Raw genomic sequence first — 23,878 nt, forward strand, 5'->3', positions numbered from 1 at the left:
AGGGTCAGGCTGCCTTAGAGCCTTGTATTCTCCTGCCCACATGTGGCCCCCGTCCATTTCTCCCTTCACTCCAAAAGACAGGGACCACATCTCTCCTTGAGATGGGAAGTTTCTACAGGCACACCTCGTTTTATCACGCTTCGCAGATGCTGCGGTTTTTTATAAATCAAGGGCCTGTGGCAGCCCTTTGCTGAGCAGGTCTGTCGGCGCATTTTTCCAACAGCGTTTGCTCACTTCCTGTCTCTGTGTCACATTGTGGTAATTCTCGCAATATTTCAGACCCTTTCATTGTTATTATGTTTGTGATGATGATCTGTGATCAGTGATCTTTGATGTTACTTATTATAATTATTTCGGCATTTTTTAAGCAATAAAGTATTTTTTAATTAAGGTTTGTACATTGTTTTTTCTTTCTTGGACATAATGCTCTTGCACACTCAGTAGACTGCAGTGTAGTGTAAACATCACTTTTCTATGCACTAGGAAAGCAAAAAATTCATGTGACTCGTTTTATTGCGAGATATGCTTTATTGCTGTGGTCTGGGACCAAACCCGCAGTATCTCCCACGTGTGCCTGTATACTGTCTATAACAGTAGGGGTGTCCCGAGGTTTTCCCCAGATGCCTCCACAGGCCTGATGTCTTCTGGATGGTGCGCCGTGAAAACACGGCTTGTAAACATAGTGTAAAGAAGAATTGAGCACATCTAACTGGAAATTGAGATCAGCACGTTTATTGAGGAGCAGCTGCACGCACGGCACCGTGCTCTGACTGGTAATAACGGATTGTTGGTGGTGGTTATTGATGGTGAAAGGCGGAAATACTGACCCTGGCAGAGTCACTTCAGTTCTCTGTGCCTCAGTTTCCTTTTCTATAAACGGGGAACATAATAGTGCCCACCTCAAAGGCTTGTCGTGAAGATTAAGTGAGTTAATACGTGTCAGGTGCTTAGAGAAACACCTTGTGTAAAGTGCTTGGCTCACATTAGCCATTATTGTACGATTGGATCAGTGTCGTTGTACACACCAGGCTGTCGTTGAAGTACATCAGCCTTAGCTGTTGCTGTCCTCGTTCTCATTATTATTACATTTCAGACATGTGAGCTTTGGAAATGAAAATCATCGAAAATAAGAATTTGATAAAGTTTTTGGTCTTCTACAGTCATATAAAGACAAACGTTTTAAATTTTGGACTATAGCAATCCAGCTTCTGATTACTTTTATTTGTGATTTAAAACTATAAATTAGGTATCCAATTCTATTTCAATTTAGTGGCTTTTTTATTCATGTGCCAATTGATAATTAAAAAGATTCTAAGGGGTAAAGGTGAAATCCAAAAAATGTAATCTGCTATTTTTATGGGAAGTTCCTTTAGAAAAAGTAGTTTTTACTTTGCGAATTAGGTGTTTCTGAAAATGAACTTGTTCTTAAATAAACTATGTAAGTAAGTTGTTTTCAGTGAGTCTCGAAAATACGCTCTTTGCCTCCCTCTTGGGGAGGTGGGTGGAGTTTGGAAGAAAGGAGAGTGACTTGGAAAGGGTCTCCTTATAACGCTCGCACAGCTTTGAAAAAGGAGCTAAAAACCAAACGTTTTCAATAATGTAGGTTATTTTCGGGTGCTTGAAGTTGTAACTTTATTCTTCTTTACTTACATCAAAGAGACTACTACTAGACGACTACTCAGGTAATGCAAGTTATTTTAAAAACTTCAGACAATTTAGCCAATTTAGAATTCTTTCTTGGTAACTCTAAAAATACTAGGAAATGAGCCATAAATCTGGTATTAATGCAGAACAAGGTATGGATATGGTCAGTATTTAACCTTAGCAGTCAGAGTGATGTACAAAAAAATCTGATCATCTCCATTCTTTAAGTAATTAGGAATATGGTATTAATCTTTATCTGTGAAAAAGGATTTTAAAACACGAATTATTAAGCAGGGAGCTCAGTACACTAACTGATTACTCAAGAAAGCCTTTAGCCATAGCAATGTCATGTCACATCATCCTGGGTGTTGATTCTCCTTGTTCTCGTGTTCACTTCACTCTTTCTGTTTTCAGTGATTTAGCCCTGCGGAACTGTTTTCTTACCTCGGACTTAAATGTGAAAGTGGGAGATTATGGAATAGGATTCAGCAGGTACAAGGTAAGCCAAAGGTTTAAGGGTCCTCTCCTTGACCTGATTTAATTTCATGCTCATGAAGTGGTCATATCACGAAATGCCATGCCTTTTTGGAAAGCGGGGTAAATTATTGCTACCTGTATAATAAAATACACGTCATATAAATATTTCTCTGTTACATGTTCAGTAAAATTTCAGCTCAAATTCGGTAAGCTTGGGATTTGGATTTTAAAACTCTGTTATAATTATATCCCCAAAGAAAATAAATGAAGTATTTGAGATTTTTATTCGTGTGTGTTTGTGTAGCCCAGCTGAGTGAGGTGCCATAATGTGGGGCAAAAAAACATCACGCAAATGTAAGGCAGTTCTTTGTCTACATGGTAGCTCTAGCGTCTTGAGCGCTTGCTGTATACCACCCAGGCACTATGAAGTACTTGCCTGCACGAGCTCATGTAATCCTCACTGTAAAGGGAGGTAGGTGTGTCTTCCTGATCTTAACGGATCAGGAAGACGGCTCAGTATGTTTTGTTGCTTGCCCAGAGTCACAGAGCTGGTAAGTGGTTGAACGTGGACTCAGCCGGTCTGTCTGATTGGAAAGCCTGCGCTCTTACTCATTAACCGCCCCACTCCCCTGTTCAGGGATACGGCCCAGCATATTTTACAAGATGTTTTGCTCAGAGTCTGTGTTCTGTGCATCAGACACGGCGTACCTTCCTTTTCCAGGAAGGATGACTGAGCAAACGTTCATGGCTCAGAGACCAGCTCATGAGGCCCAGGAGGCTTCAGGGAAACCCTCACCCACCTTCTGCCCAGAAAGTCGGTCTCGTGCCGCCTTCTTTTTCTGACATGTTTTTTGGGGGTGGAGTTTGTGTTTTCTGAGAATGACCTGGAATTAAATCATTGAGCTCACTAAAAGTGTTATAAAATTCAAAATTCTGTATGCTTCCTAACAAAACAGGAGGATTATATTGAAACAGATGATAAAAAATTTTTCCCTCTGCGATGGACTGCTCCAGAATTAGTAACCAGCTTTCAAGACAGACTACTAACTGCAGATCAAACTAAGTATAGTAATATCTGGTATGTATTGATTTATCATTCTGTTAGGCTTTTGTTGTTAGCAAAGTCCTGACTTCTTTCTTCTCAAGTACTTTCTTAAGGGAAAGTAATTGAATAAGACGGAGGAACACCAGAGTGCCTGATGGTGTGGAAAAAAAAACCAATTTATTGACATCATAGCAATTATCACAGTTGCCATGATGCTGTTAACTTTTCTCTTACCCATTTGACAGTAATAATCTCCGTAAAAGCAGGAACCAAGGCTATTTTCTTTGCCTACCACAAGGCCTGGCTTATAATAGATGTTTAGTAAATATTTGTTGAAGTGAATGAAGAAACAGAAAGGTTTGGACCATTATGTAATACTGAGATGTATGTCAGTTTAATGGAAGTTGAAAAAATGTACCTGAGTCTTCAGCAATTTCTATTACAGCTTCCTTAATTTACGTCTACACTTTTTTGTGTTATTGTCCTGCTTTTTCTACTTTCTTTTTCTCTTCTTGCCTTCTTTTGATTTTTTTTAAACTGTTTTTTCCTCTTAGCTTGGGAGCTGTATACTCTATTCCTATACTTTTATTGGTTACCCTAGAAATTATAACGTGTATACTTCACTTAACTTAGTCTAACAGTAGTTCTCATCTTGGCCCTGTTTCTGAGCCATACAAGGACCCCAGGCTACTTTAACGTACTGTAACTTGGTTTAGTTTTACTCTACACACACACATGCAATTACATGTCATTATTGTTGGGTATGATTTTTTTCTTCTAACCCCACAAGACATTACTATTTTTTTTTTAGCATCAGTGTTTGTTTAGGTTTATCCACGTAATCAAATCACTTTGCTGTTTTTTTTTTTTTTTTTTTTTAAATCTCAGACCTTCCATCTGGGATCAGTCTCCTTTTGTCTGAAGTATGTCCTTCAGAATTTCCTTTAGTGAGGTTCGACTGGTAATAGATTCTCAGGTCTTTCTCCGTAGGTCTGAGTGTACCTTTACTTCGTCCTCGTTCTTGAAGTATATTTTTACTTGATGACAGTTATCTTCTCTCAGCATATTGAAGACCTCACTCCACTGGCTTCTGGCTTCCATTGTTGCTCTTGAGAAGTCAGCTGTAAATCTCCCTAAGCTCTTTGGAGGTGACGTGACGTTTTCCTCTCTGGCTGCTTTTAAGCTCTCCTCTTTGTCTTTTGGTTTTTGTAGCTTCACTATAATGTGTATCGGTGTGGATTTGTTTGTTTTTCTGCTTGGGATTTTTTTGGCTTTTCATATCTTAGGTTGGTGTTCACAGCCCTTATTTACCCTTCAAATACTGCCTTTGCCCCGTTTTTTCTCCTTTTGGAAGTCTGATTAGATATGTGTTAGACCTTCTTGCTCTGTCTTCTGTCTCTTATCCTCTCTTTTATATATTCCATCTCTTTGACTCCCTGTGCCACACTCTAGATAATTTTTCAGACCTGTGCTCTATCCAGTAATTCTCTCTCTTTTTAAAATTCTCTCTTCAGCTGTGTCTATTCTTCTGTTAAATCTCTCTGTTGAATTCTGTAGTTCAGATATTGGCTTTTTGGTTTTAGGAGGTCTATTTGATTATGATCCACATCAGATAATTCCAGTATCTGAAGTCTTTGTGGATTTGATCTTGCTGGCTCTTGATGGTGGTTTGTTTCCTTGGGGACTTTTTTATGGTGAGGATCTTGGAAACCTAGAATTGAGAAACATTTCTCCAGAGAGGGTCCACATTTGCTTTTGTCAGGTACTTGGGTGTCCCGTCCTGTAAGGGACTACTCTAATCCAGGGCTTTATGTATCCAGCTCAAGATCTTTTAGAGCACTCAGATGGTGTGAGTTTGGGCTGTAAGTCCAGGTAAGGGCCAGCTCTGTGGTTACATCTTCTTTGGGACTACACTCCCCCGCCAACACACACACACGTTACTCACGCTCCCACACGTCCACTAATTCACAGGACCTCAGTGCCAAGGCAGCTTGCCTTCCAGGCCCCTGAGAAAGGCAGGGGGCAGGTTTATTCCCACTGTGAGGAGGTCTCTGTGAGACCCCTTACCTTGTGCAGGCCCAGGGCTTTGGCCTGTCCACCGCCACCATCACCCCCACTGAGCCTGGTACACCACAGACACAGAGGCGCAAGTTCTGTGCTTCAGCAGATGCTGCAGTCAAAGGTGGTTTTAGTGTTCTGCTTAGTTCAGTAAGCTCTAGATTTTGTCCAGGTAATTCCCTGCTATCTTATCTGCTGTTTGTTGTGTTTAAGAAGTTGCTTTTCACGCTTCATTCATATTTTTACTATTCTTGCAGGGTGATTGGCCTGAAAACTTCCCAGAGACAGTTTCCCTTGTTTCTGACGGGTTGAGCAGCCTCTGGTGGCAGGGCTGGCAGTGGCGCCAGCTTCCATGAGAGGCAGGGACCAAACTGCCCTGTGCCAGGGGTGAATGAGAGGGTCCTCTCTCAGTGAGTTTGGTGGAAGAGGGGATAAGAGCTACAGGACGTTTTTCTTCCCAGAAGAAAGAGGCTTGCTGGTCCTCAGGGAGACACAGGCCAGTGCGAGGCAAAGAGCTGGAGAGGAGGGAATGCTGGCGGTGGCCAATGGCACTTGTCCCCGAGGAGACTGGGCGGGAAAGACTAGGGAATAGAGAGCTGCAGGGCAGGGTGGGCACATGTCTCCTCTTTCTATGTGGCCTGTGCCAGGAGAAAGGGATGCTCAAGGAAGATGCTAGGAGTCGGGGGAGTGGGGAGTTGAGAAGAAAACCCATGCTTCACGGTCTCTGAAGAACTGGGGAGGGGATTGGTTTGGGAACAGGCCTTGCTGGGAGAGAGAAAGGTAGTTACATCGGGGATTTGGAGAAAATAAGGCAGGTAGAGATCACACCAGGCCCAGGGTCAAACCAGGCTTCATGCTGATAACACTCATTTTGCCCCTAATCATAGGCCACCTTTGTGGTCTTTAGCATTTCATGTAAACTTCTTATTTTCCTCAGTCAAATAAATTGTTAATTCCCTAAAGTCGTTGACAGTGTCTTAAACTTCTTTGTATCCAAAACAGCCCTCTGCCCCTAGCAGTTCTGTGCCAGGGAAACTTCTCCCGTCTTGAATTGGATTGGGAGATTTGGGTCCTTTCCTTTCCTTTGGTTGAAATGCCCTCTCCACTTAGATACTGAATATGTTGATTTTTCTCACTGATTTGTGAGATTAGTATAAGAGAGTTTAACTCATACGTTATATTGTACTCTACCACGTCAAATAGTCAACTTATTTACTCAAGTACGGCTCATTATTCACACAAGCATTCTGGTGGGTATAGTGACGGAAACCATCAATAGCCAAACCTGGCTGGACGTCAGAACCATGAGGGAGCTTTTAAAGATGCAGCCACACCTGCACCCACCAACGAAGAGTCCTCGGGGTGGGTGGGGCGGGGAGGGTCCTAAGTACCAGCATCCGGTCAGCCAGGTTTGGAAGCCGTTGCAGAAAATAGACTGTAATATGCGGCAGAAGTGGAGGTGGTGGGAACGAACGCAGGGATCACACAGAGGAAGTGGAGAGGAAGTGGAGAGGAAGTGTCCCTCTGGCTTCAGCCACAGAGGCCGTTTCCATGGGGACAGCACTGGGCGCGCGGGCGAGTGGGCCGGGTACTGCGAAGGTTGGCCCTGCCCGTGGTGACGGCTGTGCACCTGGTGGTGGTGAGGGGCTCGGGCATGTGGCCGCTTCTGGCAGAGTAGTGGGGGGCGTCCTTCCGAAGAGCAAAAAGCCCCAGATACTCAGGAATAGCTACAGCAAGAAATACATGGGGCGAACAGGGAAGGGTTGTTCGTGTCAAGATTTCCGACGTTTACTGCTGTCGTGAATGGGATGTTTTTTCCCCACCAAAAATCTCAGAATTCAGTGTATTTACCTTGTATCTAGCTGTGTTGCTGAACTCTTAAAAGTCATCGTGATGATCTTTCTAATTTCTTGAGTTTTAAGGTTGACGGTCATATTCGCTTCTCCGTGTAATCATGCCTCTTAGCTCCATCTCATGTTTTTTTTGCATTGGCCAAAATTCCTAAAGTAATATATTCCGTTAGTAAATCTGAGGAGGTATTCTTGTGGTCCTCATTTTAGTGGAAATGCCTGCTTTTAAAATCATGTTAGAGAGCGATCTTCAGTAACCGTGTCAGTAGACACCTTGTGCTTGAAATTACTGGTGACTGTACAAGTAAAAATGTAGGTGTTAAAACTTCGACATCTGAAGAGGGAAAGAAATAACCGTGTTCTTTGTTCTGCAGGTCCCTGGGTGTGACACTTTGGGAGCTTTTTGAGAATGCCACTCAGCCTTATTCCAACCTTTCCAACTTAGAGGTTCTCAACCAGGTCATTCGAGAGAGAGACACAAAACTCCCAAAGCCCCAGCTGGAGCAGCCTTACTCTGACAGATGGTGGGTAACTTCACGTCACGTTCTTTTCAGAAGATGAGGAAATCCTGTCTGCATGGGTCTTAGTTATGTATTCTCTAATTTTGAACAGTAAATGTTATGAAAAGCAATCGTTTGTATATTATTCATGACTGATCTTAGAATTAACATCCTTTTTTTAATGTAATGCTATTTTTAGAACATGTGTAGAACAAGCAGGAATTGATGTGTTACCTGCAGTAAGAAAGACGTTAAGTCTGAGCTCATTAGGAAAGTCAATTCTAAGGGCGTTTCCTGTTGTGGACTTATTTTTAAATGAGGCAGTTTGTTCAAGTGATAACCCGACGTGCAAGAAGAGAGACGGGTGGCATAGACATGATCATATTTAAATTGGCACATGAGGCTCATTTGCATAATGTATGTTGACATTTGCAAAACAAATTTACTTCTTATGATGCTCCAGACCAGTTCTTCCTCGGTTTCCAATTAGGATCGGGCTCACCTGTGTCAAGGCCTCTGTCTGCGTCACCCTGTGCCCGGCTGATGTTGCCCCTGGAGCTCGGTGCCCCTCTGTGTGGGCGTTGCTCAGCCCCCCTACTTGCTAGAACTAACTCACCCAGAATAACTGGACATTCACGCTGTAAACTTAATACCATGACATCGTCTTTGTCTTCCCTTCCACTCACGGCAACAGTTTAAGATGCTGGCCGCATTCAGCCAGCCCTTCGAGGACCAGCTCCTGGTTGCCGCCGTCTCTGGGCTTCTTTCTCTACTCTTTCCCTCCACCCTCAGCTCCTTTCATGACCCGAGGAAACCATGTGCTGCCGGAGATCATGGTGACACTTTTTATTGGGGGAATAATTAGAGATTAGTCACAACAGCATCTGTCTGTGTGAATTCTTGCAAAATAAAGTGAGTAAATCTCAGAACATTAGATACGTGCATCCTTTACTAAGCAGAATACCTATGGCAGTTGTGTTAAGAGGAGAGCGTTTTAGAACTGGTTCTAAATTCGGTGGCTAAGTCTCTGGAAAACGCCAGAAGAACAGATGACAAAGCAAAAGAATTGCAGTGACACTGTGCAGTGTCCCGAGGACACAGAAATCTGTCTCCATCCCTTTCACGCTGATATCACCGTGAGCTGAACCCCTTCAGGTGGTCGGCAGTGATTAAAGTGTCGAGGCTTCTGGGGTGTTGAGTTGGCCCAGGGGTCCTTGTGAGGTCTTTCCTTATTTTAAAACAATTTATCATCTGTCCACTAATCACCTGTCTGTGTTGCTCAGGTATGAAGTCTTACAGTTCTGCTGGCTGTCACCAGACAAGAGGCCGGCGGCCGAGGATGTGCACAGACTGCTCACCTACCTGCGGATGCAAAGCCAGAGGGACCCGGAAGTCGACTTTGAGCAGCAGTGGAATGCACTCAAGCCAAACACAAACAGCAGAGATGCTGCAAGTAACGCCGCCTTCCCCATCCTCGACCACTTCGCCAGGGACCGGCTCGGTCGTGAGATGGAGGAGGTCCTCACCGTGACCGAAACCAGCCAGGGCCTGAGCTTCGAGTACGTCTGGGAGGCGGCCAAGCACGACCCCTTCGAGGAGCGCGGCCGGGGCCCCCCGGACGAAGCCGTGTCCTACACCGGCATCTTCTTTGCCACCGAAGCGTTTGAGAGTCCGCTCTCAGATCCCGGGCCCGGGAAGCAAGATGACAGTGGCCAGGACGTCCCCCTGCGGGCCCCCGGAGTAGTGCCCGTCTTTGATGCCCACAACCTTTCCGTCGGAAGCGACTATTACATCCAATTAGAAGAAAAAAGCGGTAGCAACTTGGAGCTGGATTACCCACCTGCACTGCTCACGACGGAAATGGATAATCCAGAAAGGGTCGGTGACACAGCATCCCAGCCTCTGACCCTCAGGAGTGTCGAATTAGAGGAGTCCAGCACAGATGAGGATTTCTTCCAGAACACTACAGACCCCAAGGATGCCAGGGTACCCGAGGATGTGCATGTTACCAAGGGCCCCGAGAGCCCTTTCGACAGTATATTTAATGATCTTGACAAATCAGAGGCTTTGCCCAGTCACCAAAAAATATTTGACTTAATGGAACTAAATGGAGTCCAAGCTGACTTTAAGCCGACCACCTTAAGCTCCAGTTTGGATGACCCCAGAGAGTCGGTAATCACGCACCACTTGAAGAAAGAAAAGCCCCGTAAGCTTTTTGACTGCGAGCCTCTTTGCTCATCGGAAAACCTCGTGCACCAAGATGGTTTCGATCAGTTGGATGATGAAGAATTGTCAGAAAACTTTTTATTTCTTCAAGAGAAGAACTTACTGAAAGACTCCTTGTCCAGCAAAGAACATATAAATGATCTTCAAACAGAACTTAGAAATGCTGGTTTTCCTGAAACCATATTAGAAAGTCCGAGTAGGAACTCTCTAGATGCTGAGTTTAAGTTTGCTGAAAATAAACCAGGCTCTTCTTTGCTGCAGGAAAACGTCAGCGCGCAGGGCAGAGGCCCGGGCGTGGCGCCCAAGGACGGCACTTGGGACGCGGCCTCGCCGCCTTGCCCGAAGGCGCAGGTACCTCCTACCTCGCTCGAAACCGAGGGGCCGCCTCACGATGTCGCTCCAGGTGTGCCCCTGAAGCAGGGCGGAGCTAAGCCCACGTGTTTGGATGTCGGTGTCCGTGAAGACGGTGTCTGCCGAGAGGTAAACCCAGACTCCACGCCCGCCCCGGTGGACACACCTCCCACCGGCGACAGGTCCCGAGACCTGACTCCCCAGAGGGAGGGGGCCTTGAGACTGACCCAGAGCGACTCAGGCCTTGTCCACAGCACTTTGGCCAGTAAGGTGAGTATAGGGAACAGCCTTCCAGAACTGAGGCAGAGCTTACAAAGTCAACCACCTTTGGAAGACCAGTGCCGTCGAGGCCTGCCCGAGAGGGCCTTAGAGGCCGCGGATGCTCTGAGTCAGCTGGGCTGTAAAGATGCTGCTGCAGAGGAGCGGGGCTTGGTGTCTGCCCTCTCCTTGGACTCTGCCAGTCAGGACAGCCTTCTAGAGGACAGCTTGTCGACGCCCATCCCGACTTCGGAGCAGTCCGTGGAGACCCCAGGCTCCCTGGACTCGGTGGATGTCCGTGAGGTTTTACTGGGCTCCTTAGGCCCTCACACGCCACAGAGACTCTTGCCCCCCGATAAGCCTGCGGACAGTGGCTACGAGACGGAGAACCTGGAGTCCCCCGAGTGGACGCTGCACCCGGCCCCCGACGGCGCCATAGCCCCCGACGCAGGCTCGGCGGGCGACGGCGTTCGCGGGGGGCCACCTCCCAACCCCATCATCGTCGTCTCAGACGCAGCCGATGGCCACAGGGGTGCAGAGATCACCTCGCAGACTTCTGCCCCTGGCTGCCAGGGCTCGTACCGAGACTCCGCTTACTTCTCAGACAATGATTCTGAGCCCGATAAGAAGTCGGACGGGGTCCCGGGAGCCTCGGCCTCGGCCTTGGGAGCAGACCAGCCCCTGCCTGAGCCAGGCACCCCAGAGCAGAGTCCCAGCCCCCCGGACGGCTGCCTGGAAACCAGCAGCAGCCAGCCTGGCCAAAGGTGTCCCCCTGCTCGGCAGAGCGCCAGTCACCTGGAATCGAGAGAAGCGGCAGAACCAGCACCCGCTGGCGCTTCCAGGCAGATGCATCCCCCCGATGACGGTGAGGCCGGCAGCCCCTCAAGTCTGCTGAACTCGGAGCTCAGCAGCGGGGATGACCTCGAGGCCCAGGAGGAGCCCCCCTGCACGCTGGCTTCCACCGGAACCAACACCAACGAACTCCTGGCGTTTGCAGATGCCCCCCTCTGCTCTGGCAGCCCAGCAGCCCCGATGGCGGAGAAGGCCTTGCGCGGCCACTCCGAGGGCCCCAAGCTGAAGGAGCCAGACGTCGAAGGGAAGTACCTGGGGAAACTCGGCGTGCCAGGGGTGCTCGACCTCACCGAGGACGGAATCGACGCGGACGAGGAGGACGAGAACAGCGACGACTCGGACGAGGACCTCCGGGCCTTCACCCTGCACAGCCTCAGCTCCGAGTCGGAGGACGAGGCGGAGCACATAGTGCCTGTGGTCCTCAGCCGTGAGGACGGCCGCCACCTGCGGAGCCTGCTGAAGCCCTCAGCCTCCGCGGACCAGCCGCCCGACGACTGGAAGAAAGAGAAGAAGGCGGTGACGTTTTTCGATGACGTCACAGTCTATCTCTTTGACCAGGTATCTGTTGTCTGTCACCTCCAGGTTGTCCTGCTAGAGAATTCCAGAACGTGTTAGGGGAACGAGCGTGCTTATTTTTTCTGATTGCCGTTTCGAGGCCACGGATTGTTTTGTGATAACTCAGGAAAAGGAATTTGGGGTTGGCTACAGTGTCAGTTCCAAGAACACGCAGAAATGGGGTTTGCACAGGGAACTCCTGTTACATTACAGGAAGAAGATCTGCATGCCCTTCCTGGGTGTCCTGGCAGAGTCCTGCTGAAGTCGCTAACCCTTTCCAGACCAGATTTTTATACTCTGACAGTCGGCAGTAATGCCCAGCGTGCAGGTGCTGCTTGAACTGTCCGAGGCTCACGTGTAGCCCTGGAGACACCGACCAGCAGCCCTGCCTGTGGAGTGGGGACGGGGACGGGGCAGCAGGACAGAGTGTGTGGCCCTCCCGGCCAGGGGCTGGCCCTGCCCTCCCTGCGGTTGCGCAGGCTGCCCGCTGTCGCCACTCAGGGGGCCAGCCTTCGGCCTCTTTAAAAATGAGGCAGCCTACAGTTCAAGCTTTTTTTTTTTTTTAAATGTTCTTTGTTGACTAGTCTCCGTAGCCCTTGAATTTGCTTCTTGAATCAGCTGGATTGTAAGTGAAACGCCCGTTCTGGAAGGCGTGGGAGTCCTTGTTGGTTTCTTCTTGGACCTGCTTGCCCTCCCTTTGTGTTTAGTCCTTGGAACCGAGACCCTGGTATCTCAGCCTCTCGTTGAGCATTGGGCCTCTTGGGCCCCACACCTGAGGCTCTGCCCACACCCATGGGGGTCCTGGGTGCCGCCCCGCCTCTCCCCTGGGAGCTGGGTCTGCTTTCAGTTGCTCGTTACTTTACGCGTTGTCGCTTCTGTGTGTTCTCTTTCTACAGTGTCGCTCAAAAAACTTTGAACTGTGGCGTGTGGGGCAGGGAGGGTAGAGGTAGTTAAGTGTTTGGGAAAAGAAAAAGTAGACTCCCGGCCCCAACCTCAGTTCACCAGATCTGTGAGAGGGGCCGGGAGGCTTATACACATCCCAGCTTCAGAACCTGAGGGCTCAGGGAGCCTAGGAAACTGGTTTGCCATTTTTTTAACTGAGAGTGGAAGAGAGAAGGGATCACATGGCCCCAGATTTTGTGTTTTGTTACCAGTCGTTCGAATTCACGTAGCCCTTTCTTCACCTTCTCTGTGAACTTGAATTGTACCGAGACTTCACCACAGAGCAGACGATCTGTAGGTGGGATAGAAAGAGTTACAAAGTGTGTGCCGTGAGCAGTGGTGGGTGAGGGCTGGGGAAGATGTCTGGGGGTCTAGTTGCAGCAGAGGGATGAACTCAGCTCCCGTGGAAGCCCCCGCCTGGGCTACAGAAGGGCTGCACTCTTGTGACGACTTTGTGGGGGGGGTGGTGTTTTGGTGGCTTCAGAAGACAGGGCAGGATGGCGTGAGATCGAGATTCAAGGCATGAGAACGAAGGTACAGAAATCAAGTGTAAGACATGCTTAGTAGACGTGAGATTTGAGAGGCTTAGTGTCGTAGAGAAAGTTGGGAAGTGGGTGAAGTCCTGAAAGTCTTCCTTTCTGTGATCTCTAGTAGTTTTCTCATGCGCTCCACGCAGTGTCCTTGGAGTAGCAGCCCCCTGCTGGCTCAGGCTGACGGCTGGTAGATTTTCTCCTGCTCTTACTGTGAAGTAGCTTCAGTACCTTAGCTCCAGAGTTTTAACTGAGCACTCCTGGGTTTTGGCAGTTCTGTGTCTTGGTTATTTCACTGTTGGTTCAGCAGATGCTTGGCGAACACTTACTGCACGTAAAGCAACTTTCTCGTGAAATCACGGCACAGTGAGTGAGCGGTCTGGGTGCCGGCACTTCACGCTCAGGGTCTCCTTAGCTTCCCCACACATCGGTGGTCTCCCATGTGCCTCTCGTGGGCCCTAAGTGAGCCTGGGGGGGTGTTTGACCCTCAGCTCTCACACTGCCCCTTCCGGACGCACAGTGTTCTCAAGGCCAGAACGGTGGACAGTGATGCTTGCTTACAATTAACGGGACGCATGGCTGCCCTCCAGCCTGTCACAGGGCAGATAAGCTCTGAGCTCAGGCTCATGCGTCGCAGTGCTGGTCATTGTAACGACGGGGCCGGGGCTCGGCAGTGTGGCCTTGGAGCCGTGTAGAGCCATGCTCGGGACACCTGCGTCGTAGTCTTACAGCCAGGAGCCCCCAGAGATGTGAGGTGGACTGCCTGTCCTGGGGCACATGGGGAGCCTGGGGGCCTGTGTGCTGCTTTTCTATATTCACAAAAATATTCTACTGGGATTTTGATGGGAGTTGCATAAAATCCATAAATCAGTTTGGGGGAGAATTGACATTTTTACTATGTTGAGGCTTTCAACTCATGAGCACAGTACGTCTCTCCATTTATTCAGTTCTTCTTAGTGTTTTGTAGTTTTCAGCAGACAGATCCTCTGCGTGTTTTGTTAGATTTATACCTAAGTATTTCATTTCTTGGGGAGCTAATTTAAAAGGTAATTTTAAAATTTTGGTTTCCATTTGCTCCTTGCCAGTATATAGGAACGTGATTGACTTTTTTCTAAACTAATTAATTATTTTTTTATTTTTGGCTGTGTTGGGTCTTCATTGCTGCATGCGGGCTTTCTCTAGTTGCGGTGAGCAGGGGCTACTCTTAGATGCGGTGTGCGGTCTTCTCATTGTGGTGGCTTCTCTTGTTGCAGAGCACGGGTTCTAGGCACACGGGCTTCAGTAGTTGTGGCTTGCGGGCTCTAGAGTGCAGGCTCAGTAGTTGTGGCACACGGGCCTAGTTGTTCCGCGGCATGTGGGATCTGCCCGGACCAGGGCTCGAACCTGTGTCCCCTGCATTGGCAGGCGGATTCTTAACCACTGAGCCACCAGGGAAGTCCCTCAACACATTTTCTGATTTTCCTTGAGACTTTTCCTTTGACCCACAGATTATTTATAAAAAATATTGTTTAATTTCCAAGGGTTGGAGATTTTTTTTTTTTTTACCTTTCTGCTACTGATTTCTAGTGTAATTCCATTTTGGTCAGAGAACATATTTTGTAGGGTTTCAACTCCTTTAAATGTGCTGTTTTGCTGTAGAGCCAGGATATGGTCTATCTTGGTGAATGTTCCATGGGCACCTGAAAGAGTGTGTATTTTGTTTCTGGTGGGTGGATTGCTCTATAAATGTCAGATGCAGTTGGTTGTTCATTTCTTCTGTATTGTTGCTGATCTTTCTGTCTACTTGTTCTGTCTATTACTGAGAGAGAAGTGTTGAAGTCTCCGGCTATAATTATGGGTTTGTCTGTTTCTCTTTTCATTTCTGTCAGTTTTTGCTTCATCTGTTTTGTAGTTCTGTTAGCTTCATACACATTTAAGATTATTATATCTTCTTGGTGAATTGACCTTTTGTCATTATATGATGTCATTCTTTATTCCTTTCTCTGGTATTCATAAAGCTACTGTAGCTTTCTTTTGAGTAGTATTTGTATGATGTCTCTTTTTTCATCCTTATACGTACCTGCATCCCTGTACTTGATAGTAGTTTCTTGTGGAAAGCACATAGGTGGTTTTTAAAATCTATTCTGAAACTTTTCATCTTTTAATTGGTATTTTATGCCACTTACATTTAATAGAATTATTTGTATTTGGATTTAGGTGCACCATTTTATTCAGTGTTTCTGTTTGTTCCTCTGGTTGTTATTTCTTTTCTTCCTCTTTTTGCTTTCTTTTGAGTAATTTGAACAATTTTTAGAATTACCTTTTATCTATGCATTTCTTACTATATGTCTTCTCTTAGTGTAGTTTTTGGAGTGGTTCTTGGGATTACAATGTACATACTTAACTTTTCACCGCCTCCTTAGAATCAGTGTTTTACCATTTCAAGTGGAATATAAGAACCCCTGTACCCTGTGGGCCCTTCATCCCCCCCTACCCCTTTTCTTCAGGTTATCTGATGTGTCATATGTTTATTCATCAAAAACCCCATCACACAGTGCTCTATGCTTTACTTCTAGTCATCAAACATGTTTTAAGAAACTGAAGAGGAGAGGAATAGGATTATATTCACTCAGATAGTTACTACTGTTCTTTTTTCATTTCTGATGTTCCAGGTTCCTTTTTATTATCATTTCCCTTCTGTTTGAAAAAGTTTGTGTGGCCTTTTTTTTTTTTTTTTTTAACAAATTCTCTTAGCTTTTCTTCATCTGAGAGGGTCTATATTTTACACTCATTTCTTAAGGATATTTTCTCTGAACATAGATTTCTGAGGTGATAGTTCTTTTCTTTCAGCATTGTCCCTGGCTGCTTTCAGGAGTTTTTTTTCTTTGTCTTTGGTTTTCAGTAGTATGATTATGGATTTCTGGATTACGGGCATGGATTTCTTTGTATTTATCTCATTTTAAGTTTGCAAAGCTTCCTGAACCTGTAGTTTTATGTCTTTCACCAGATTTGAGAAGTTTTCAGCCATTGTTTCTTCTTTTCTTCTTCACCACACTCTGTCTCTCTGTTTCTGGGACTCCAGCGCTACACCTTTTGGTAATATCCTAGTATATGGGCCCTGAGGCTCTGTTCTTTTCTTTCCCTCCAGTGTTTGCTTTTGTTCAGATTGGATCATTTCTGTTGATCTGCTTCACATTAACTTATTCTGTCCTCTCTCATGTCCATCCTGCTATTGAGCCCACCCAGTGAGTTTTAAAATTTTGGTTATTGTATTTTTCTGTTCTGAAATCCGCAATTCATTATTTTTATCTATTCTTTTGCTGAGACTTTTCCATTCATTTCCAGTGTGTTTTCCCATACTTTGTAAGAGCATATTTATAACTGTTCTCAGGTAATTCCAACATCTAAGGACATCTTGGCATTGGCATCTGTTGATTGTTTTTTTCTCCTGGGAATTGAGGTTTTCCTTATTCTTTGTTTGCTGAGAAATTTTAGATTGTACCCTTATTATTTTATCCGATTCTGTGCCTTGTTTAGATTCTATGGATAATGTTGATATTTTCTTCTTAGAAGGCGTCGACCCAGTTGGGTTCAGGTCACAAGTTCCAAGCAGCCTTCTGGGGATTGGGGTCCCTTTCAGAGCCTTTGTTGTGCCGTTTGAACCTGTCCTGTGCATGTGCCACCCCCTGGCCAGACTGGACCTTGGCAGTGGTCTTCCTGAAATTCAGTTCTCAACGCTTTGGTGTGCTGTTTAGGGTCAGATCTACCCTGAGCAGCTGGGGGTAAGCCAGGAGCTCATAAATAACCGATGGGATCCCTTTTTTGAGCTCCCCCTCCCTGGGCTGTCCAGTGTCTTGGCCACTCTCTTCTTGGTCCTCCGGCCAGAAGGCTGGGCTCTGGGTTACCACAGTACGCTGTGCAGCTGCGCAGTGGGAGGACAGAGAGGGAAAAGGCGTGTGGGTTCTCCAGGCAGAGAGGAAGCTCACCGCCCTCAGAGTTACAGGTGCCTGCCACCCCTGCTGCTGTCACCCAGGATTGCTTGGGCTGGGAGCAAGAGAACAGGGGGAAAAAAGCAAACCCCTGGAATTTCCTCTCCTCTTTCTAAGCATCAGAAGACCCCCCCCCTTCCTGCATCTGGAGCCAGGACCCAAGTGGCGGGGGTGGGGTTGGTTCACCGCTGGCTTGGTGTCCTTTGACTCCAGCGCTCTGCCCCAACCTGCCTGCTGCGTCTCCTCCTCCGAGGTCTCCCGTGGCCACTTTGTATGTCTGCCCAGGACTTAGACCCCGTTCCACGGGAGAGATGGGGCGCGGACTCCCGGCCCACCTTCCCCAGGGGTGGGAGGGACAGGTCACAAATGGTCAGCGAGGGCCCCTGCCCCAGGGCTCCTGAAAGCAGGCGCTGGCTGATGGGAACTTATGTTGGGCTTTTCAGGAGACCCCGACCAAAGAGCTGGGCCGCTGCGGAGGAGAGGCGTGCGGGCCGGGGCTGAGCAGCCCCACACCGTCGTCAGGCTCCCCCTACCCGAGCAGGTGCATGAATTCCGAAAGTTCCACTGATGAAGAAGGTATCTCATTGGCAGGTTTAAAAAGCAACTAAACTTGAGTGTGATGTGAGCTGTTTCTGAGGATAACTTCACGTGTCGCCCTGCGGGTGTGGGGTGGGCAGCTCTGCCGTCTGCACCCAGGGTGGTCTGTGCCCCTCTGAGCCCACCTGGACGCCTGCACTGCCCTCTCTGTTCCTTAAAACGAAGTCATGAAAGGAGAGTTACTTTTATGTCTTACTTCCAGGTGGAGGCTTTGAATGGGACGATGACTTCTCCCCGGACCCTTTTATGTCAAAGACAACGAGTCACCTCCTCCGCTCCAAACCTTCCCTTCAGACATCCAAGTACTTCTCCCCGCCGCCGCCGCCCCGGAGCACGGAGCCCAGCTGGCCTCACGGGGCGCCCTACTCCAGGTTCTCCATCACACCCGCCAGCATCGCCAGCTTCTCTCTCACGCACCTCACAGACTCGGACATGGAGCAGGGAGGTGAGCAGGGTGCGGAGCCAGGGCAGGGCCGGCTGCCCGGGAACGGGGTGCTCTCCCGGTGCTGGCAGACAGGGCTGTTCGAGTCTTTACGAAGAGCTCACAGCCTTGGCAGTGTGCTCCGGGGCCTCGGCCCCCACTTCCGGGCTCCGTCTCTGCCCTGCTGGGCCCTGTGGCCCTGGGGCTGCTCTGCCACCTTTCTTCTCCTTTTTCCCTTTGTTCTGTTAGCTCCCAACCCCCATCTCTCCTTCTCTCCCCCAGAGAGGAGCAGCTCTTCAGAAAGCTCATGCTCTGAAGAACACTTGGCTCTGACTTCGGGCTTGAACCCAAATGCACTCGGGCCCCTCCCCCGGGAATGTTGATTTTGCCATTAAGTCCTAGTCTTCGTGTGCCACCAGAGGGCCCGGGGGAGGGCATGGGCCGGGCACATTTGAAGTAGTGGTATCTGAACATATGGATCCTTTTTTCCCCACAACTAGATTGAAGATAAATGTTAATAGGTACACTTTCTTGATGTGAAGTTTGCAGATCAAATAATAATAACTGCGGAATATAAAGGCTTTTATTTGTGTTTGTCCTGGGTTTAATTGTGCCGATTAGATAACGCCCATGACCTAATGATCTGTTGGGGGCAGATGTGTGGGGCTCAGAGCCAGTTCTCTCCCGCGCCCAAAGCATTGGCATTGAGCAGCGTGTGAGCCGCGCAGATGTGTCTGCGAGAGAGCCTGGCAGGTGCTGCTGTCGCAGGAAGCGGCGAGCGGCTGGGCAGGTGGCTGAGAGCCACACTTCTAGCTTCAGTTCCTCTTTCTGCAGCGAAGCTCAGACGCCGTCCACACTGTTTTTATCTGTGACGATCGTTTTAAAACACAGCTTTGCTTGCTCTCTCCTAATAGGAAGCAGCGAAGACGGGGAGAAAGATTAGGTGATGCTAAGGCACCTCGGGCCCAGGCGGCTCCCTGGCGGCGGCGTTTCCGGCTGCCCAGTGGCACCCACTCGACAGCTGCTGACACGGGAAGCGGAGGAGGACTCAGGAGGCCGAGGGAACGGCGCCGCGGGACGCCCGGCCAGGCGTGGTCTCCCAGCTCGTCCAGCTCGTCCAGCTCGTCCAGAGCTATTTGCTGCCCTCGCCACCCCGCCAGCTGGAAGGGCCGGCACTCCTGCTGTCCGCGGGGAGCCTGAGCCTGGCCAGCGTGGGGGGCTGTCGTCTCTGGGCGGTTTCTGGTTCCCATGTGGGGTGTTCTCCACGTCCGCACCTGTGCATCCCGTCCGTGCACAGGTCCCTGAGGACCACGACGGGAATTGGCACCAGTGAGCCATATTTATTGTTTTTAAAGAAATCACTAATTGCTTTCTGTAACTGCACTGTGGATAAATGTCCTGAGAGTCCCTGATATTGTACAGAATCTTAAATTATTCAAGGAAAATAAGGCAGGTCAAGCTGGTGCTATCCACTAGTTTGATTTTTTTTTCTTCTGTTTTATAGTTTGTTTGCATGGTACTTGTAAAGCTTAAGTATTTTGCGTGTTATGCTGTCTTTAGAAATTGTTGGAATTGTACATATGGTACTCTTTCGTAAATGATAAATGATTCTGAATGTTAGTGTTTTATGTTCTTATAGGAAATATTTTTGATGAGTCCAAGAAGACTGCTCTGTTCTGCTGATTGAATGAAACACATTTCTGTCTCTTCTCTCTAAGGTGGTTTTTTCCTTGTTGCAGTTGAGGCTTCTTTGAGGGGCTGACGGGTCTTGCAGCCCCTCTGTGTGATTCTCCCACCCTCCCCTCCCCCAACTTTTAAAAAACGCTTTTGGTAAGAATCGACAGGTGGTTCCCAGAGCTCAGCTTGGTTGGAACATCCAGGTCCCCCCGTTGTCCCCAGAGGCCGCGAGGCCTCCTCCCAGCTGGGCCCCAAGTCACTTCCCCTCAGAGCCGGCTCTTCTGCTTGGTTTCTAGAAGCGCAGACAGCGGTGGCTTGAGGGCCCTTGTGTGGTCACTCCTCCCTTCAGGAGCATAGAAGCGGCTCCACGGAGGGCCCTGGGGGCCGAGGACGGTTTGTGTTCATTCTGTCTGTGCGCTTGAGGTGTTGAGCTTCTCACAGCCCCCAGAGCCAGTCCGGATCACGTCCCGTCCACGTGTGGCTGGTCTCTGTAACCGAGGCAATACGCTACATCCTGCAGCCGTGAGGACGACGGAGGAGCCTCCACAGCCAGCACGTCCTCCTGGTTGGGCCCTCGGGCAGCCCGAGTGGCCGTCGCCCCCAGACGCCGCCCCGGGCTCATCTGCACTGACCCCCGCCTTCTGCGTTAAGCCCCCAGTTCTCCCCTTGCTCTGAAAGGACCGAGTGTGTCCAGTGCAGCCTCATGATGTTGGCAGGTGTCGGGTGTTGGTAATAAAAAGCTGACCTCATTCTGCGGCCCTCGAGTTCTGCTCTGCCAGCAGCGTGGCAGCCAGTGTATACGGGTGGGGCCTTGGGGCTGGGTCCCCGCACACCGGCCCCTCACCCCAGGGGTTTCCGGTGCTGACGTGCTTTCCCGACTTGAGCGAGAGGCTGGGATGACCCTCCAGGCCCGCCTGGGGCTGCAGGACATCGGTCACGGGAGCTTGGGGACCCGATGCAGGTGTGTGCGCTGGCTAGAGTTGACATAGTAAATTGTGACCTATGTTATCAATTCTGGCTCGCCCCCTTTTTATACTAGCAATGACTTTCCAGAGCGGCAGGGGCGCCCTTCCCCTCCCCCGGTGTGAGCACAGAGCACTGCCAGAGCCGGACCCTGGGACGTGCATGTTGAAAACACAGTTAACAGGGCATTAGGAGGTGATTTTGCCAAAACTGTCATAACTCTCAACTTCTTGCTCTGGAGACTTCCAGGGTTTTCTGAATTTTTACATCTACCAGTCTTGGTTAAAAGAAAAATGAGAGGCAGTTACACTAGTTTTTTTTAAATTTACAGGTTTAAGGAGTTCAGATCTAATGACTAAAATCAAGTGGATCCATAGACTAGATAGTCTTCTACAGTCAGCCTGTGGTAAATTATCGATGCTTTGGGGCTGTCCATTTTTCACTATGATTAAGGAGATTTTTAACACCATCATCCCCATTTTAATTTATTTTAAGGTCTGCATCACTCTGATACAATGAATTGCCAAAAACATTTTATACAGGGAGCTAGGGGTGGGGCTGGGTTGGAGTAGTAGGTCTTAGTGTGGTGTTGCATGGTCGGGTAGATTTTATATTTATAATAAACATGGGAATTAACATGTTCTTTTGAAATCTCAAGTAATACACAGGAAATTATGTAGATTAAAATTTTCTGCCCATTTTTGAAATGTCAGCATGTGCTTTGTTGTTTGTTTCAGTTTTCTTTTCACTCGGTTACCAGTAGGTGGGTTTGTAAACCGCTTTTGTTCTAATAAGTTACACAATGAAATAGTATCAGTGGAATTCTCTAGATAATGTGGGTGAGGTGTGTCATACCTGGTTCACAACGATATTTCCTGGCCTCCTTTGGGACCTGTCTTACTTTGGTGGAGTTTACGTATCTTAAGTCCTACAATAAAAATAATCTAACCTTCATCTCCTTCCTAGCTAGATGTTAATTTGTGTTATCAAAGGACTTGGTCATAAGCCAGTAAGAGCAATGTAGAAAAAGTGCTCCCCCAAAATCCTTCTGAAACTTGGACTGTGCGTCTGGGTAAGAAGCCATTCATCTTAAGGGTGAGGAAGCTCCAGGAAGCTGAATGGAGAACAGAGTATCTGTTCTATTTTTGAGTGTACAGGCGATTGTTTCTATGAAAATGGGTTTATCTAAGAAAGGTGTTGGTATGTCTTGCTGCCCTGAAACCCCTTTCAAAGCCTCCTTCTTTTATTAACACTTTCCACAGGGTGTTCGTGGGGTTAATGACTTTCTGTACGTTTGTCCTGAGGGCCCAGGTGCAAGGGAGGCAGCTCCTGGTTTTACTCTACTCAGCCCGTCATCTGAAAATTCCAGAAGCGAACCAAGTGTGAGGCTGGAGATGCCGGGCTTCAGTTACGAGGGGCTTCAAAATATTAGCCTTAGGAGAAGTAGCCTTAAAATAAGAATGGGTGTACACAGTTACTTCAAGTGTAAGTCTCAAAAACAACGTTCCTAAGTAGTAACAGGGTTGGCCCAAGCTTTGGCTATCAAAAAGTAAAACACTCTTTGGTATGTAAATTAATTCTTAAAAGATGTGTGGACAGTATTGAATCGCCAACAACCTGTTATTTGAATGGCTGGAACATGGTTAAGTTCAAGTTGGCAGGGGCGTAGATAGACGGTAACAGCGGCCCGCTGGGAGTACCCACTGCTTCATTCCAGCCACAAATGAGGACGCATGGGGCCATCCCACCTCCGAGGTTTCCCTGTTGTGCTTTAACACAGTTGTAAGAGGTTCACGGCAATATAATAGTTAATGAACTTTCAGTTTAAATCGTGTACATTTTTAAATTGTAAGATTTTTACTGTATATTGATGCATAGTGTGATTCAATAAACTGCTTGTAATTTAAAAACTATTTAATATTCAAAATAAATATAGTTATATATTTATAGATTCTGTTACCGCATTGATTCTGTGTGTTTTCCACGGTGTAAGGCCTGGGGTGGGCAGTCTGGCACTGCCCCACTGTGGGTGCTTGGCGCCTGCAGCCCTGGGTCACTCACTGCCCTCGTCTCTAGAGATGGGATGCCCTTTTCTGGGACAGACCTAAACCCCACGCACCCGAGAACACGAAGATTTGCATAATCACCGGAAAACTAGCATGGACTGTTCGTGCTGCCATAAAGTGTACCTGTAATTCAAACATGGATGAATTTCAGAAGCATTTTTTGGTTTTTTTTTTTTGGTATTTATTTACTTATTTGGCTGCACCGAGTCTTAGTTGTGGCACGCGGGATCTTCGTTGCCGTGTACGGGATCTTCACTGCGGCACACGGGCTTCATAGTTGCGGCACGCATGTGGGATCTAGTTCCCCGACCAGGGATTGAGTTCCGGCCCCCTGCATTGGGAGCGCGGAAGTCTTAGCCACTGGACTGCCAGGGAAGTCCCAGAAGCGTTTTAATTTCTGAGATCCAGCCTCTAAGGAGCGCTAAGCCCAGAGGCTAATCAGCTCAAAACCAGCCTTTCTGCTCCCCGAGTGTCCCCTCCTTGCTGTCCTGGTCCCAGCTGTCACAAGCAGGGAAATGGGCCTCCTTGTACCAAAATAGGGGCCTGGCCCCAGCTCAGGTTACACCAGCTGCAGAGTGACCCTCGGGGAGTAGATGGAGGAGACCTGTGCACTCCCATTCCCAGAGCCCAAGACAGGCAGCGAGTGGCAGTGTCCGGGGGAAGTGCGGGGGCCAGCGCAGACCCTGGGCCTGCAGGACCGGAGCCGGTGGGAGCCCAGGACCGTGTGCCGCCGCGGGTCCTGCTGCACTCCGGCGACTCCCATCAGCCCCCAAGACGCCTGTGCAGTTGCTGCTTTTAACGCCTTACAGTGCTCCGGTCAAAGGTGAGGAAACTGAGGCAGGGGACGATGAAGTAAAGCAGGGGGGTGGCAGCCGGTTTTGAGCTCGAGCTGCCTCTA

The 23,878-nt window shown here is 48.3% G+C and overlaps 1 protein-coding gene across 4 annotated transcripts in view; it reads left to right on the forward strand.

Moving 5' to 3' along the window:
* The window catches only part of LMTK2 (lemur tyrosine kinase 2), a 174,792-nt gene extending 151,924 nt beyond the window's left edge, over positions 1-22,868 (forward strand). For all 4 annotated transcript variants that reach the window (XM_030846117.2, XM_060284180.1, XM_030846115.2 and 1 more), the window contains 7 exons: positions 2,059-2,143; positions 3,078-3,199; positions 7,449-7,598; positions 8,858-11,819; positions 17,700-17,832; positions 18,056-18,298; positions 19,189-22,868. In XM_030846117.2, the coding sequence (XP_030701977.2) occupies positions 2,059-2,143; positions 3,078-3,199; positions 7,449-7,598; positions 8,858-11,819; positions 17,700-17,832; positions 18,056-18,298; positions 19,189-19,217 (3,724 nt within the window). In that variant the 3' untranslated portion in view covers positions 19,218-22,868. The remainder of the gene's footprint in view (positions 1-2,058; positions 2,144-3,077; positions 3,200-7,448; positions 7,599-8,857; positions 11,820-17,699; positions 17,833-18,055; positions 18,299-19,188) is intronic.
* The last annotated feature ends 1,010 nt before the right edge of the window (positions 22,869-23,878 follow it).

Source organism: Globicephala melas, chromosome 15 (genome assembly GCF_963455315.2).
Source record: "Globicephala melas chromosome 15, mGloMel1.2, whole genome shotgun sequence".
NCBI classification, from domain to species: domain Eukaryota; kingdom Metazoa; phylum Chordata; class Mammalia; order Artiodactyla; family Delphinidae; genus Globicephala; species Globicephala melas.